Below are 13,724 nucleotides of genomic sequence, written 5' to 3'. Positions count from 1 at the left end.
AAAAATATGCATTCTGGTTAACTTTACACTTCACAGTTTAGAACAGGAAAACAAAGGATATTTGGATTTTCAACTCATCAATCAGACCATCATTTACCCAAAATCTTCCTCAACAGTCACTCTCTCTCATTTAACCCCTTGCCCCGGTTCGCCCTGTATCTCATCCTTTGAGACACTCTCTCCTCCTCTTCCTCCAACTCTCCCCTCAATTCAATCTAGCACATTTCTTGCACTTCCCATTCAAGCGACACTTCTCCCGATCCAACCCAATGTGAACAGACACTCTGTCCCCTCCAATCCAGTGCGAGCCGACACTCTGCCCCCTCCAACCCAGTGCGAGCCGACACTCTGCCCCCTCCAACCCAGTGCGAGCCGACACTCTGCCCCCTCCACCCCAGTGCGAGCCTACACTCTGCTCCCCTCCAACCCAGTGCGAGCGTACACTCTACCCCCTCCAACCCAGTGAGAGCGTACACTCTGCCCCCTCCAACCCAGTGCGAGCCGACACTCTGCCCCCTCCAACCCAGTGCAAGCCGACACTCTGCCCCCTCCAACCCAGTGCGAGCATACACTCTGCCCCCTCCAACCCAGTGCGAGCCGACACTCTGCCCCCTCCAACCCAGTACGAGCCGACACTCTGCCCTCTCCAACCCAGTGCGAGCCGACACTCTGCCCCCTCCAACCCAGTGTGAGCGTACACTCTGCCCCCTCCAACCCAGTGCGAGCCGACACTCTGCCCCCTCCAATCCAGTGTGAGCGTACACTCTGCCCCCTCCAACCCAGTGCGAGCCGACACTCTGCCCCCTCCAACCCAGTGCGAGCCGACACTCTGCCCCCTCCAACCCAGTGCGAGCCGACACTCTGCCCCCTCCAACCCAGTGCGAGCCGACACTCTGCCCCCTCCAACCCAGTGCGAGCCGACACTCTGCCCCCTCCAACCCAGTGCGAGCCGACACTCTGCCCCCCCTCCAACCCAGTGCGAGCGTACACTCTGCCCCCTCCAACCCAGTGCGAGCCGACACTCTGCCCCCTCCAACCCAGTGTGAGCGTACACTCTGCCCCCTCCAACCCAGTGCGAGCCGACACTCTGCCCCCTCCAACCCAGTGCGAGCCGACACTCTGCCCCCTCCAACCCAGTGCGAGCCGACACTCTGCCCCCTCCAACCCAGTGCGAGCCGACACTCTGCCCCCTCCAACCCAGTGCGAGCCGACACTCTGCCCCCTCCAACCCAGTGCGAGCCGACACTCTGCCCCCCCTCCAACCCAGTGCGAGCGTACACTCTGCCCCCTCCAACCCAGTGCGAGCCGACACTCTGCCCCCTCCACCCCAGTGCGAACCTACACTCTGCCCCCTCCAACCCAGTGCGAACCGACACTCTGCCCCCTCCAACCCGGTGCGAGCCGACACTCTGCCCCGTCCAACCCAGTGCGAGCCGACACTCTGCCCCCCCTCCAACCCAGTTCGAGCCAACACTCTGCCCCCTCCAACCCAGTGCGAGCCGACACTCTGCCCCCTCCAACCCAGTGCGAGCCGACACTCTGCCCCCCTCCAACCCAGTGCGAGCCGACACTCTGCTCCCCTCCAACCCAATGCAAGCTGACACTCTGCCCCCTCCAACCCAGTGGGAGCCGACACTCTGCCCCCTCCAACCCAGTGCGAGCCTACACTCTGCTCCCCTCCAACCCAGTGCGAGCTGACACTCTGCCCCCTCCAACCCAGTGGGAGCCGACACTCTGCCCCCTCCAACCCAGTGCAAGCCGACACTGTGCCCCCTCCAACCCAGTGCGAGCCTACACTCTGCCCCCTCCAACCCAGTGCGAGCTGACACTCTGCCCCCTCCAACCCAATGCGAGCCTACACTCTGCCCCCTCCAACCCAGTGCGAGCCGACACTCTGCCCCCCTCCAACCCAGTGCGAGCTGACACTCTGCCCCCTCCAACCCAGTGCGAGCCGACACTCTGCCCCCCTCCAACCCAGTGCGAGCCGACACTCTGCCCCCTCTAACCCAGTGTGAGCCGACACTCTGCCCCCTCCAACCCAGTGCGAGCCGACACTCTGCCCCCTCTAACCCAGTGTGAGCCGACACTCTGCCCCCTCCAACCCAGTGCGAGCCGACACTCTGCCCCCTCCAACCCAGTGCGAGCCGACACTCTGCCCCCTCCAACCCAGTGCGAGCCGACACTCTGCTCACACCCATTCAAGTTATATTTGTCCCCTTCCAACTCCCTCAATTTATGCAGGCATTCTTCTGCACCTCTGTTTATACTGGCACTCTTGCCCATGAGTTAAAATGGTTTGTTTCCTACTCACTCTTTCTCAATTCATCCTGACACTCTTCTCCCTCGTCCCAGAGCACTGCTCACACCTTCGCCTCACTTTTCCCACACAAGTGCCTTTCCCAGCTTCTGCACTCTTCAATTCCCCAATCCTTCTATTATCATTCATTTTCCTCTCCCCTTCACTTCCCCTTCCCTCTCCTCCATTACCACCCAATTTTCCTCTTCACTTTCCTCCCAGAGCACTACTGCTAATGGAAGTGATTCCAGTCGTTGCATACTTTAGGCAGGAATTCTAGTTCTTGTGAAAATTCCCGCCCATAGTCTACAATGGCTGGAATCTCTTCAATTAGCAGCAGACCTCAGTTAGGAGCTGCACTGAGGAGAGAGGGGCCAAGTCTGCACTGATTTTTGTTAACAAACATGGAACAGGCCCACAAACCGCTAAATGTCATCATGAAACGGTAATGGTTAACATGTATATAAACTTCCGAAATTTCACCCCTCCAGACTGCATGACTGCTGGAGGGGCTATGGCCAGAAGAGCCAACTCCTATTCTGATCATATCTTGCAGCATATTCAGCCATTCCATACAGCAGTCCAGGAGACCACAAGAACCACAACATGTCTTTGAGCTCCAAAGGACCCATCCCAATGCCTAGTGAACCTACCCACTGGGGAGTGAGCATCCCCCACAGCACACAGGTGAGCAAAAAGGTGCATTGCTCCTCCTGCTACGGAAAAGTTCAACAGCCATGTGGCTGAAGCATCTGTGGGACACATCTTAATCCAAACAATGTTAGCCCTGGGTCTGGAATTAGAGAAGCGCCAAGCAGTCTGCGTCCTATTTTTGGAGGCTCACTCACCATAATTCTCCCTCCCAAATCTCCTCTTAGGTGAAGAATGCAGAGCAGCAACAGCAACTACCCATAGACGGGTAAAGACAGCGCCAGCAAATAACATGACTACGAGCTACAAGATGCTTCCAACCTTTGCTCCCCGACTCAACCAGGAAGACATTCTTCAATCGTTAAACTTACAGTGCTCCCAACACAAGCACAATCATGCCCAGAAACCTCAATGCAGCAATGTATCCCTGCCACAGCAAAGTACAATCAAAGTCTACGGGCTGATTTTAACTTCTGTCGATGGCAGAAAATGGGCGGAAGCAGACTGTCCACCCGTTATATGACCACCTGATTTACCAACCAGGCGAGTTTTATAACGGGCAGGTAATCTGCTACCGCAGCAAGTTAACATTTACTCCTATGTTTATATAAACTCCTGAAAATTCAATGAAAACAAAGCAAAATGAAAAAAAAATTCTGGAAATAGACAACAGGTCAGAAGCTATGAATGATTCCACCCAGCACATCTCTCTCTTTTACTCGCAGACTGACCTGCTGTGCATTCCAGCAATTTCTGTTTTTAGTTCAGATTTAAGGCATTCACAGTCCTTTTTATCTCTAGCTTTAGTTTTCAACAAAGACTCAGGACCTTTACACAAAGCTGGCAGAAACCTCCCCAAGGTGGTCAGGCACACATGATATGTTATATGGAGACCATTGTCAATCACTAAATATAGTTAATGTTAACCAGTAAAAAGGGGATACTACAATTTCTGGTTTGATTAAGTGACATTTCATTTCTCTTTTTAAATAAGACAGGGCAACAAACTGTAGAAGAACATCCCACAGCATAAACAGAAAGCAGCTCACTTTCGCCACTCAAGATACAAACCGGCAAAACAAAGTATTAGTGAAGGTGCAAGTCACATCACATCAAAATAATGATTTACTCAAACTCTCACCTTCTCTGTGGATTGGGGACTCGTTGTTAAACTCACAGCAGAGTCTTCATTCCCCAGCTGAATGGAAAAAATACAGTGAGAGGAAAGGAAAAAAAACACATACATGCACACAGAGAGGGCAAGGAATTATAATTTGAGTACAAGAAATGCTGAGCCTGCACGAGAGGACTGTGCTGACAAGTTCGATTTATGTAAATTACTGAGTGGGCTTTAAGCAAGCCCTAAAGAATTCCCGCTCTTAAAATGTCATGGTGGGGGCATGAATACCAGCGACCCAAAATTGGCATTTAGCTGCACTAATTATGTAAGGAAGCATTGTATTTTAACATGTGATCTAGCTGTCAAGTATATGTGTACGAGTGCGGACCTTGCATCACAGTTACACACAGTTTTGATAAATGATCTTAATGAAGGATGACTGAAAGCAGGCTCTCCAAGGTTGTTGCTGACAATAGATGATGTAGAAAGACATGTAGTGTGGGGGAGACAAATGATGTTTAAAGGGATTTGAAGCTAAAGTGCATAAAGCTGCTTAAAATATCAATACTACTTATACAATTAATTGGTATTTAAAGGTAGAAAAGCGGACTTTGCGCTCAGGAGTTCCTACAGTCCAGATACAGAACTCCATATTATCCAGAATGTTCTGATGTATTGTCATCTTTAATGTTACTTCATACTTGCACTTTTTTCCCCTGATCTCCAGCATCAGCAACATAGTTGAGGTGGCTCCTTGAATGCTCTTGAAAAAGCCATTGTGAAGTAGAAAGAATACAAGAAACTATGGAATATAATAAGGCCATTCAGTGTCCAAGCTCATTCTCTGCAACAGACGATGTGTAATTTTCACTATCACATACTCTACCCAATCTAAAATCTGGTGAGGGAGGTGAATGACTAAAGGTAAAACTTTCAAGATGATAAAGCTCTGTTAAATTTCTCCTTGACTCTCAATCAAACACTGCAAGAGATCAGTCTGACACTACAATTTACATTATTCAATCTTGACCGATTACACTCCATGTATCACCTTTCCGTGGCCCCACTACCGTGGGAACCATCATTTTCCACAGAATAGCTGTCATCTATGTCTGTACTTAACCTTAAAACCTTCAACCCCATCTCAGCAATATATCTATACAATGTGATAACTCTAGCCAGGAGACCTGTGGCATAGATCACGGCTACAGTCATAAATCTACACTGCCAACCCCTTGCACGACAGCCAGTGATTTGAATGTATAGCATAACGAGAAGTACAGATTTTCCATTAACAGAAAATGTAAATGTATTGAATTAATGATTACTAAGTGTTGAACTGTGATGGTTAATAATAGTTATACCAAAGAAGCTCCTGCAAAAACTGAATTGGTAAAAGCATTTACTATCGAATTGCCCATAATCTTAAAAGTTATAAAAGGAGCTCCCAGTACTGTTACTGGAGTCTTGCAGGCATCTCTTGTTACATTGGTTATACATTAGAAATGCTGGTTAGAAACCATTTGGGAGTATACACTTTATATATATCATTGGCATATTAGTTTAAATGGATAGACAATCGTAGGAGGTCCCATGCCCAAAAGTCCCAATTAATGTCTCCTGCACATGAAGCTCTGCACCAAAAGTGCTGGAGATGAAAATTTACCTTTGTGAGCAGAACTTCATGAGGTCATATAAAGGAGAGTCGATATAAAACAGGAGTTCCCAGAACTCTGGTGATGGCTTAGTGAGTTTATCAGTGAGTAGCTTAGTTATGCAGACCAATGTATCTTGGGTTCGCTCCCAGTCTTTGCTGAGTTAGTTAATCTCAGCTAGGACAAGGGGTGTCAATGCCCCTGGGTTAGAAAGGGGGAAATTGACCAGGATTCCTGCTCCTGATCACTGTCCAGGGGCCCCTACTGCAATTGTACATGTATGGACATCAACAGGGTTGACGGTGTTCCCCCTACTGTAGTCAATAGCCTGCAGTTCATTACCAAGGCTCACACATGTGTATTGGTCTCTTGGGGGTGACATTAGAGGGCACCCAACCTCCATGGAACCTTACCCCAGCAAGGAGTCAATGTCTTCAGAATAGGAAGAGAGGGAAAATAAGTATTAAATGCCATTCTCTGGATTCTGATAGGTGTTACTGCATCCCCGCACACACTAAAAGGTTTTCTAAGCTGATATTTTACAAACTAAATAGCAATAATGAAATTCCTGTCAATTCTCAGTAGTTTTGACTAAATAGAACAACAACAACAACTTGTATTTATATGACACCTTTAACGTAGTAAAACGTCCCAAGGCGCTGCACAGGAGTATTTTAAGACAAAAAAAATTGACACCGAGCCACATAAGGAGAAATTAGGGCAGGCGACCAAAAGCTTGGTCAAAGAGGTAGGTTTTAAGGAGCGCCTTAAAGGAGGAAAGAGAAGTAGCGAGGCGGAGAGGTTTAGACAGAGCTTAGGGCCCAGGCAACAGAAGGCACGGCTACCAAGGGTTGAGTGATTATAATCAGGGATGCTCAAGAGGGCAGAATTAGAGGAGCGCAGATATCTCGGGGGGTTGTGGGGCTGAAGGAGATTACAGAGATGGGAAGGGGCGAGGCCATGGAGGGATTTGAAAACAAGGATGAGAATTTTGAAATCGAGTCGCTGCTTAACTGGGAGCTAATGTAGGTCAGCGAGCACAGGGGAGATGGGCGAATGGGACTTGGTGCAATTTAGGACACGGGCAGCCAAGTTTGGGATGACCTCAAGTTTACATAGGGTGGAATGTGGGAGGCCAGCCATGAGTGCGTTGGAATAGTCAAGTAACAAAGGCATGGATGAGGGTTTCAGCAGTGGATGAGCTGAGGCAAGGGCAGAGACGGGCGATGTTATGGAGTGGAAGAAGGCGGTCTTTGTTATGCTGCGGATATGTGGTCGGAAGCTCATTTCCGGGTCAAATATGACACCAAGGTTGCGAACAGTGTGGTTCAGTCTCAGACAGATGTTAGGGAGAGGGATGGAGTCAGTGGCCAGGGAACGGAGTTTGTGGCGGGAACCGAAAACAATGGCTTTGGTCTTCCCAATATTTAATTGCAGAAAATCTTTGCTCATCCAGAACTGTGTGTTGGACAAGCAGTCTGACAATTTAGAGACTGTGGAGGGGGTCGAGAGAAGGGGTAGTGAGGTAGAGCTGGGTGTCGTCAGCGTACATGTGTTTTCAGATGATGTCGCCAAGAGGCAACATGTAGATGAGAAATAGGAGGGGGCCAAGAATAGGTCCTTGGGGGACACCAGAGGTAACGATGCGCAATAAAAAGCCATGCATTTATACAGCTCATGGAGCTGGCCAGCCTTTATTCATCTGTTGTTTAACAATGCAAGAATATTTCGGAAGAAGACATTAAAGTCTAAAAAAGCCCTTTTTCAGAGGTCATCTTTCCTCCCAGCACCAAATAACAATACCATAGCTACAAGAGCAGGCCAGAGGCTGGGTATTCTGCATCGAGTGGCTCTCCACCATCTACAAGACTCAAGTCATGAGCGTGATGGAACACTCACCTGGATGGGTGCAGCAGCAAAAACACACAAGAACCTCAACACCAGCCAGGACAAAGAGGTCCGCTTGATTGGTGCACAGCCACTGAACTCAATAACCCCCCAGTTCACTATTGGTGCACTGTGGCTGCAGTATGTACTATCTACTGGTTGCACTGCAGTGAATCACCAAGCTTACTTAACAGTTCCTCCCAATCTCACAACTACCACTGAGAAGGACAAGAACAACAATATTGTGGGAATATCATCACCTCCATGTTCCCCTGGAAGTCACACACCATTGTGAGTTGGACATATTTGTAGTTCCTTCTTCATCAGTGGGTAAAATCCTGGAAATGCTTACCTAGTACCATCATAGGCGAATCATCAGCACAAGTGCTACAGCAATCGAAGAAATCAGCCCACCAACCACTTCTAACAAGTGCATAGAGCTCATGGATTTCTTTGTGTTTCAAAGATAGAGACCATCCATTCAGCTGCTTTCCCCCACTTCACCTTGCCCACTAAGACCAACCTCCCGCAAGGACCCCTCTTACCCTAGCCCTGAACCCCTGGCTCTTTCTCCAGTTTATCCCCCATCTTCCCCATGCCCCCTCAAAGCTCATCCCATCCATGAGTCCTACTTTCTGCTCCCTCAACCCCATTCACACTAAACTCTGGAAGAAACAACTTCCTTTCCTCACCCCCCAAGCTAGCTGACACTGTAAATAGTTCCCTTTCCTCAGGCACTGTTCCCTTCCCTTTCAAAACCACTGTTATTTCCTCCGCAAAAAGTATTATTGACTCCTCTGTCCTCCCTAACTGGTGTTCCATCTCAAAACATCCCAAAGCACGAACAACATTCCCTGTGAATGTAACCATGCTGCATTATTCCTCCCTGTCCTCTCTGCAGTTTTCATCACAGCCCCAGTCTCCGCCATTGTCCATCTGAGTACCTTCGCCATCAATGTTATCCCACTCCCTGGTCACCATCTAAGCTTGAACCACATTGCTTATAACCTCATCATCCTACTTGATCCTGAGATTCCAACCCCATATCCTCTCCATCACAAAGACTGCCCCACCTCAACCCATCTGCTGCTTTACCCTCATCCATGCCTTTTGTCACTTCTGGTCTCGATTACTCCAATACTCTGCTGGCCGGCCTCCCATCTTCTACCTTCCATATACGTTAGCTCATTCAAAACTCTGCTGCTTGTATCTTATCCCATCATCCCCTTTCTCACTGACCTGCATTGGTTCCCAGTCCCTCAAATCCTTAAAGTTAAAATCCTCATTCTCATGTCTAAACTTCCCATAGTCTCACCCCTCCTTATGACTGGACCCAACTCCAACTAGCCCTGTGCTCTCCATTCTGCTGATTCAGACATCTTGCGCATCCACCTCCTTCACCCCAAAATTGGTGGCAGGCTTTCAGCCACCTAAGCCCCACATTCTGCAATTCCATCCCTAAACTCCTCCGCCGCCCTCTCCTCCTTTATAACCCTCCTTAAAACCCACTTCTTTGACCAAGCCTTTGATCACTCTTCCTGATCTTTCCTTGTTTGGGTTGGTCTCCATTTTCATTGCATCCTTTTGATGCATCTTGGGACATCTTTCTACATTAAAGGCACGACCATAAATGCAAGTTGTTTATTGTTGTTCTCAGAGCTACTAGGGATAAACAATAAATGCAGCCTGGTCGTCTTCACCCACATTCTATGAACAAATTATTTTATACACTCACTGTACTGCTCTCCACAAACACATCCAATTGTCTCTTGATCTCATTTATACTGAATTGTTTAATGGCTGTGCCTGGTAAATTATTCCACTACTCTCTCACTGTTTGAGGTGAAGACACTCCACCTGACTTCTGCTCTTAAGTTCTTCTTATTTTTAACTTGTGTTATCTGATTTTTGAACCCTTCACAATAGTGAACCATTTCCCCAGTTCAACTTTGTCAGCTCCCTTCAAATAATCTTGAAAAGTTCAGGAAGACTTTTCTCTCTGGAACTCGCACCTCTGATTGTGGTTTAAGCCCCACTCTTGAGCACATAAACTAGGCTCACGCTTCAATGTAGTCCACTGAGGGACTTCCTGTATTGTCGGCAGTGCCTGGGATAATGGGGGTGAGATTGGTCTTTACCTGTAGTGCAAAACGGGCACTAATGAGTCGGCAGCTGTTTTACACCCCGACTTCAATGGAAGAGAAAATCAGGTGCGGTGTAAACTGGGCTGCTGATTTGCTTTCTCCTGTTTGTGCTACTGCTGAAGACCAATTTCACCTCCATTAAATTGAGGCCCTGCCTGCCTATTCAGCTGGAAGTAAAAGATCCCATGGCACTATTTGAAGAACAGTGGAACTTTCCTGAAATCCTGGAATTACATAACAGTGACTCCAAAAGTTATTCATTGGCTGTGAAACACTAAGACATTCCGTTGATGTAAAGCGCGTTATATATAAATTCAAGTTTTTTTTCTTATTACATATATGCTACTCACTCATGCATAGATATAATATCAGAACAGAAGTCACGTCCTGCCTTCTATTATCACATTCCAGTGTTTCCACAAGTCAGATGTTGCAATAGCCAGAAGAAGCTGTTGTTTTGGGAAGGAAATGTTTGTGACTGGGGGAATTACAGATTGATTTCTAAGAATACTCCTTAGCTTCTTGCTTCATTATTTGTGTCCACCTCCCAGTTTCTCCCTGCTCAGACCTGATGCAAGTGACTGAAATTAGATGAGGAGAGTTTTTTTACGCAGCGAGTTATTATGATCTGGAATGCACTGCCTGAAAGGGTGGAGGAAGCAGCTTCAATAATTACTTTCAAAAGGAAGTTGAATAAATACTTGAAGGAGAAAAAAATTGCAGGGCTATGGGGAAATGGCAGGGTGAGTGGTACTAATTGAATGACTCTTTCAAAGAGCCAGCACAGGCACGATGGGCTGAATGACTCCCTTCTGTGCTGTATCATTCGATGATTCTCTGACAGTATTACTTTGCTAAGTTAGAATAGGTGCTTTCACAGTTGCATAACATTTAATTGATCTGTTTCTTAAGAACTACATTTTAAATACTTTTTTCAAAAATGTGTGGAATAAATAAATACTATATGAGGGTAATATAACATGGTCCTGACAAAAGACTCACTTGAAATGTTGTCTCTTGTAAATAATCAGCTCATTTCAATTATGCGGCTATTTATAGTATTATCACCCCTCTATTTATAACTCGTATCTGTAAACAGCTTAAATGGGCCTAAGGTTACGTTGAGAACAACAGCAACACTTACAGGATAACCAAGTCAACATGGATTTACAAAAGGTAAATCGTGCTTGACTAAACTACTGGAATTTTTTGAGGATGTTACTGGTAGAATAGATAAGGGAGAACCAGTGGATGTGGTGTATTTGGACTTTCAAAAGGCTTTCAATAAGGTCCTGCATAAGAGATTGGCGTGCAAAGTTAAAGCACATGGGATTGGGGTAAGGTACTGACTTGAATAGAGAACTGGTTGGCAGACAGGAAGCAAAAAGTTGGAATAAACGGGTCTTTTTCCGAGTGGCAGGCAGTGACTAGTGGGGTACCGCAGGGATCGGTGCTAGGACCCCAGCTATTCACAATATATATTAATGATCTAGACGAGGGAACTAGATGTGCACGGTGCCATAGTGGTTAGCACTGTTGCCTCACAGCGCCAAGGACCCGGGTTCGAATCCGGCCTCGGGTGACTGTCTGTGTGGAGTTTGCACATTCTCCCCGTGTTTGCGTGGGTTTTCTCCGGGTGCTCCGGTTTCCTCCCACAGTCCAAAGATGTGCGGGTTAGGTTGATTGGCTATGATAAAAATTGACCCTTAAGTGTTAGGGGGATTAAATACGTGGGGTTACAGGGATAGGGTGGGATATGTGTTGGTGTAGGGGTTACGGGGATCGGGTGGGATATGTGTCGGTGCAGGCTCGATGGGCCAAACTGGCCTCTATCTGTACTGTGAGGTTTCTGTGATCATCTCCAAGTCTGCAGACGGCACAAAGCTGGGTGGGCGTGTGTGCTGTGAGGAGGATGCAGAGAAACTCCAGTATGATTTGGACAGGTTGGGTGATTGGGCAGATGCATGGCAGATGCAGTATAATGTGGATAAATGTGAGGTTATCCACTTTGGTGGCAAAAACAGGAAGACAGATTATTATCTGAATGGCAATAGATTGTGAAAAGGGGAAGTGCAACAAGACCTGGGTGTCCTTGTGCACCAGTTGCTGAAGGTCAGCATGCAGGTGCAGCAGGCAGTTAAGAAGGCAAATGGTATGTTGGCCTTCATAGCGAGAGGATTCGAGTACAGGAGTAAGGATGTCTTGCTGCAGTTGTACAGGGCCTTGGTGAGACCACACCTTGAGTATTGTGTGCAGTTTTGGTCACCTTATCTGAGGAAGGATGTTTTTGCCATGGAGGGAGTGCAGCGAAGATTCACCAGACTGATAACTGGGATGGCAGGAATGACGTATGAAGAGAGATTGGGTTGATTAGGCTTATATTCGCTAGAGTTTAGAAGAATGAGAGGGGATCTCATTGAAGCATAAAATTCTTACAGGACTAGACAGACTAGATGCAGGAAGGATGTTCCTGATGGCGGGGGAGTCCAGAACCAGGGGTCACAGTCTAAGGATAAGGGGTAAGCCATTTAGGACAGAGATGAGGAGGAATTTCTTCACCCAGAGAGTGGTGAACCTGTGGAATTCTCTACCACAGAAGGCAGTTGAGGCCAACTTATTAAATATATTCAAGAAGGAGTTGGATATATTTCTTAAGGCTAAAGGGATCAAGGGATATGGGGAGAAAGCAGGGACAGGGTACTGAATTTGGATGATCAGCCATGATCGCATTGAATGGCGGAGCAGGCTCGAGGGGCTGAATGGCCTACTCCTGCTCCTATCTTCTATGTTTCTATAACGCAGTTTAATCTGTTCACCAGACTAATAAATGCTACAGAGCTGTGTTGTGGATTTATCTCCTGTCCGTTATTTAAATTTATTTTCCCCATCTCCATTTAGGTTCCTATTGCCAGCACCATTTTGGCTAAGTACTGCCTGGCAAATTGATGGCGGGTCTCAGCCATGCTTCTCCAAAACCAGCTGTCAGCCAAATATAGGCGGGCACTTCTACTGACTTTCCTTTCATTTGCGTAGAATCCGCCTAGCCTCCATTCAGTACCATCACCTGGATGAGATCAGGTATTTGCCCACAAGGTGGATTGTGGACAAGGCCCATCTATGACACAGCAACAGGACAGAAATGAGATGTCACACTCAACATGCCACAGCAACACTGGACCTTGGATTCGATTGTTTACCAGGTTCGACTTGTGAAGAAATGAACCAAACTTAAGTAGAGGATGAGCACCCAACCTCAAAAGTGGACACCAAACAGGGGAATTTCAACCTAGCAGTCCAATTCAGTCATTAATATCCAGATTCAGCAAAATATTCCTGTTCATTTTCCTGGCACCAGTTAATTTTTCCACAAAAAGTTCCTACCACTGTGGCTGGGAAAAGCAGGTTCTTTTATTCTGTTCTGTTCTGATGAAAGGTCGTCGACCTGAAACATTGGCCTGATACTCACGGAGCCGCGCGTTCGGAGCGGGGGAAAGGAGGTATGGACGGGAATCCCAGAAGTACGGGTTTCCCGAACGTGCTGCACCTTTCACATTTTTCTCCAGGTTTCCCGCCCAACAGCCAGCCTGATTGACAGGCTGGTTGCTTGTCGGGCGGGAAAGCCTGCAGCAGAAGAACGCAGTGGAGAAGTAGTTAGGGAGAGTTTGCGTCGGGGGGGGGGGATCGAAGAGCTCGTGGGGGGTTTGGGGATAGTGATCAGGGGAGGGTTCGAGATCGCAGGAGGAGTTCCCAGAAAAGCGGAAGTGGGCGGGTTGGAGTCAGGTTTGAAATGTTTTTAATTTTAATTTCTCACCCGACTCAAACCTACCCATTTTTGGGGGTTAAAGTTATTCCAGTTAACTCTGTTTCTCTCTCCACAGGTGCTGCCTGCCTGACCTGCTGTTTTCTGTTTTAATTTTAGGTTCCTTTTATTATTTAGAAGACATATTTGTCAATATGGTCAGGGTTATAGA

General features: G+C 47.4%; 1 protein-coding gene across 18 annotated transcripts in view; it reads right to left on the bottom strand.

Annotated features, from left to right (window-relative positions):
* Window positions 1-13,724, bottom strand: part of mlip (muscular LMNA-interacting protein) — a 224,656-nt gene that overhangs the window by 182,255 nt on the left and 28,677 nt on the right. For all 18 annotated transcript variants that reach the window (XM_085996506.1, XM_085996503.1, XM_085996504.1 and 15 more), the window contains exon 3: window positions 4,089-4,145. In XM_085996506.1, coding sequence (XP_085852632.1) covers window positions 4,089-4,145 — 57 coding nt within the window. The remainder of the gene's footprint in view (window positions 1-4,088; window positions 4,146-13,724) is intronic.

The sequence above is a fragment of the Somniosus microcephalus genome, chromosome 9, assembly GCF_052327205.1.
Source record: "Somniosus microcephalus isolate GS21.2 chromosome 9, FLI_Smic_1.0, whole genome shotgun sequence".
NCBI classification, from domain to species: domain Eukaryota; kingdom Metazoa; phylum Chordata; class Chondrichthyes; order Squaliformes; family Somniosidae; genus Somniosus; species Somniosus microcephalus.
This window is presented reverse-complemented; position numbering and strand designations above follow the sequence as displayed.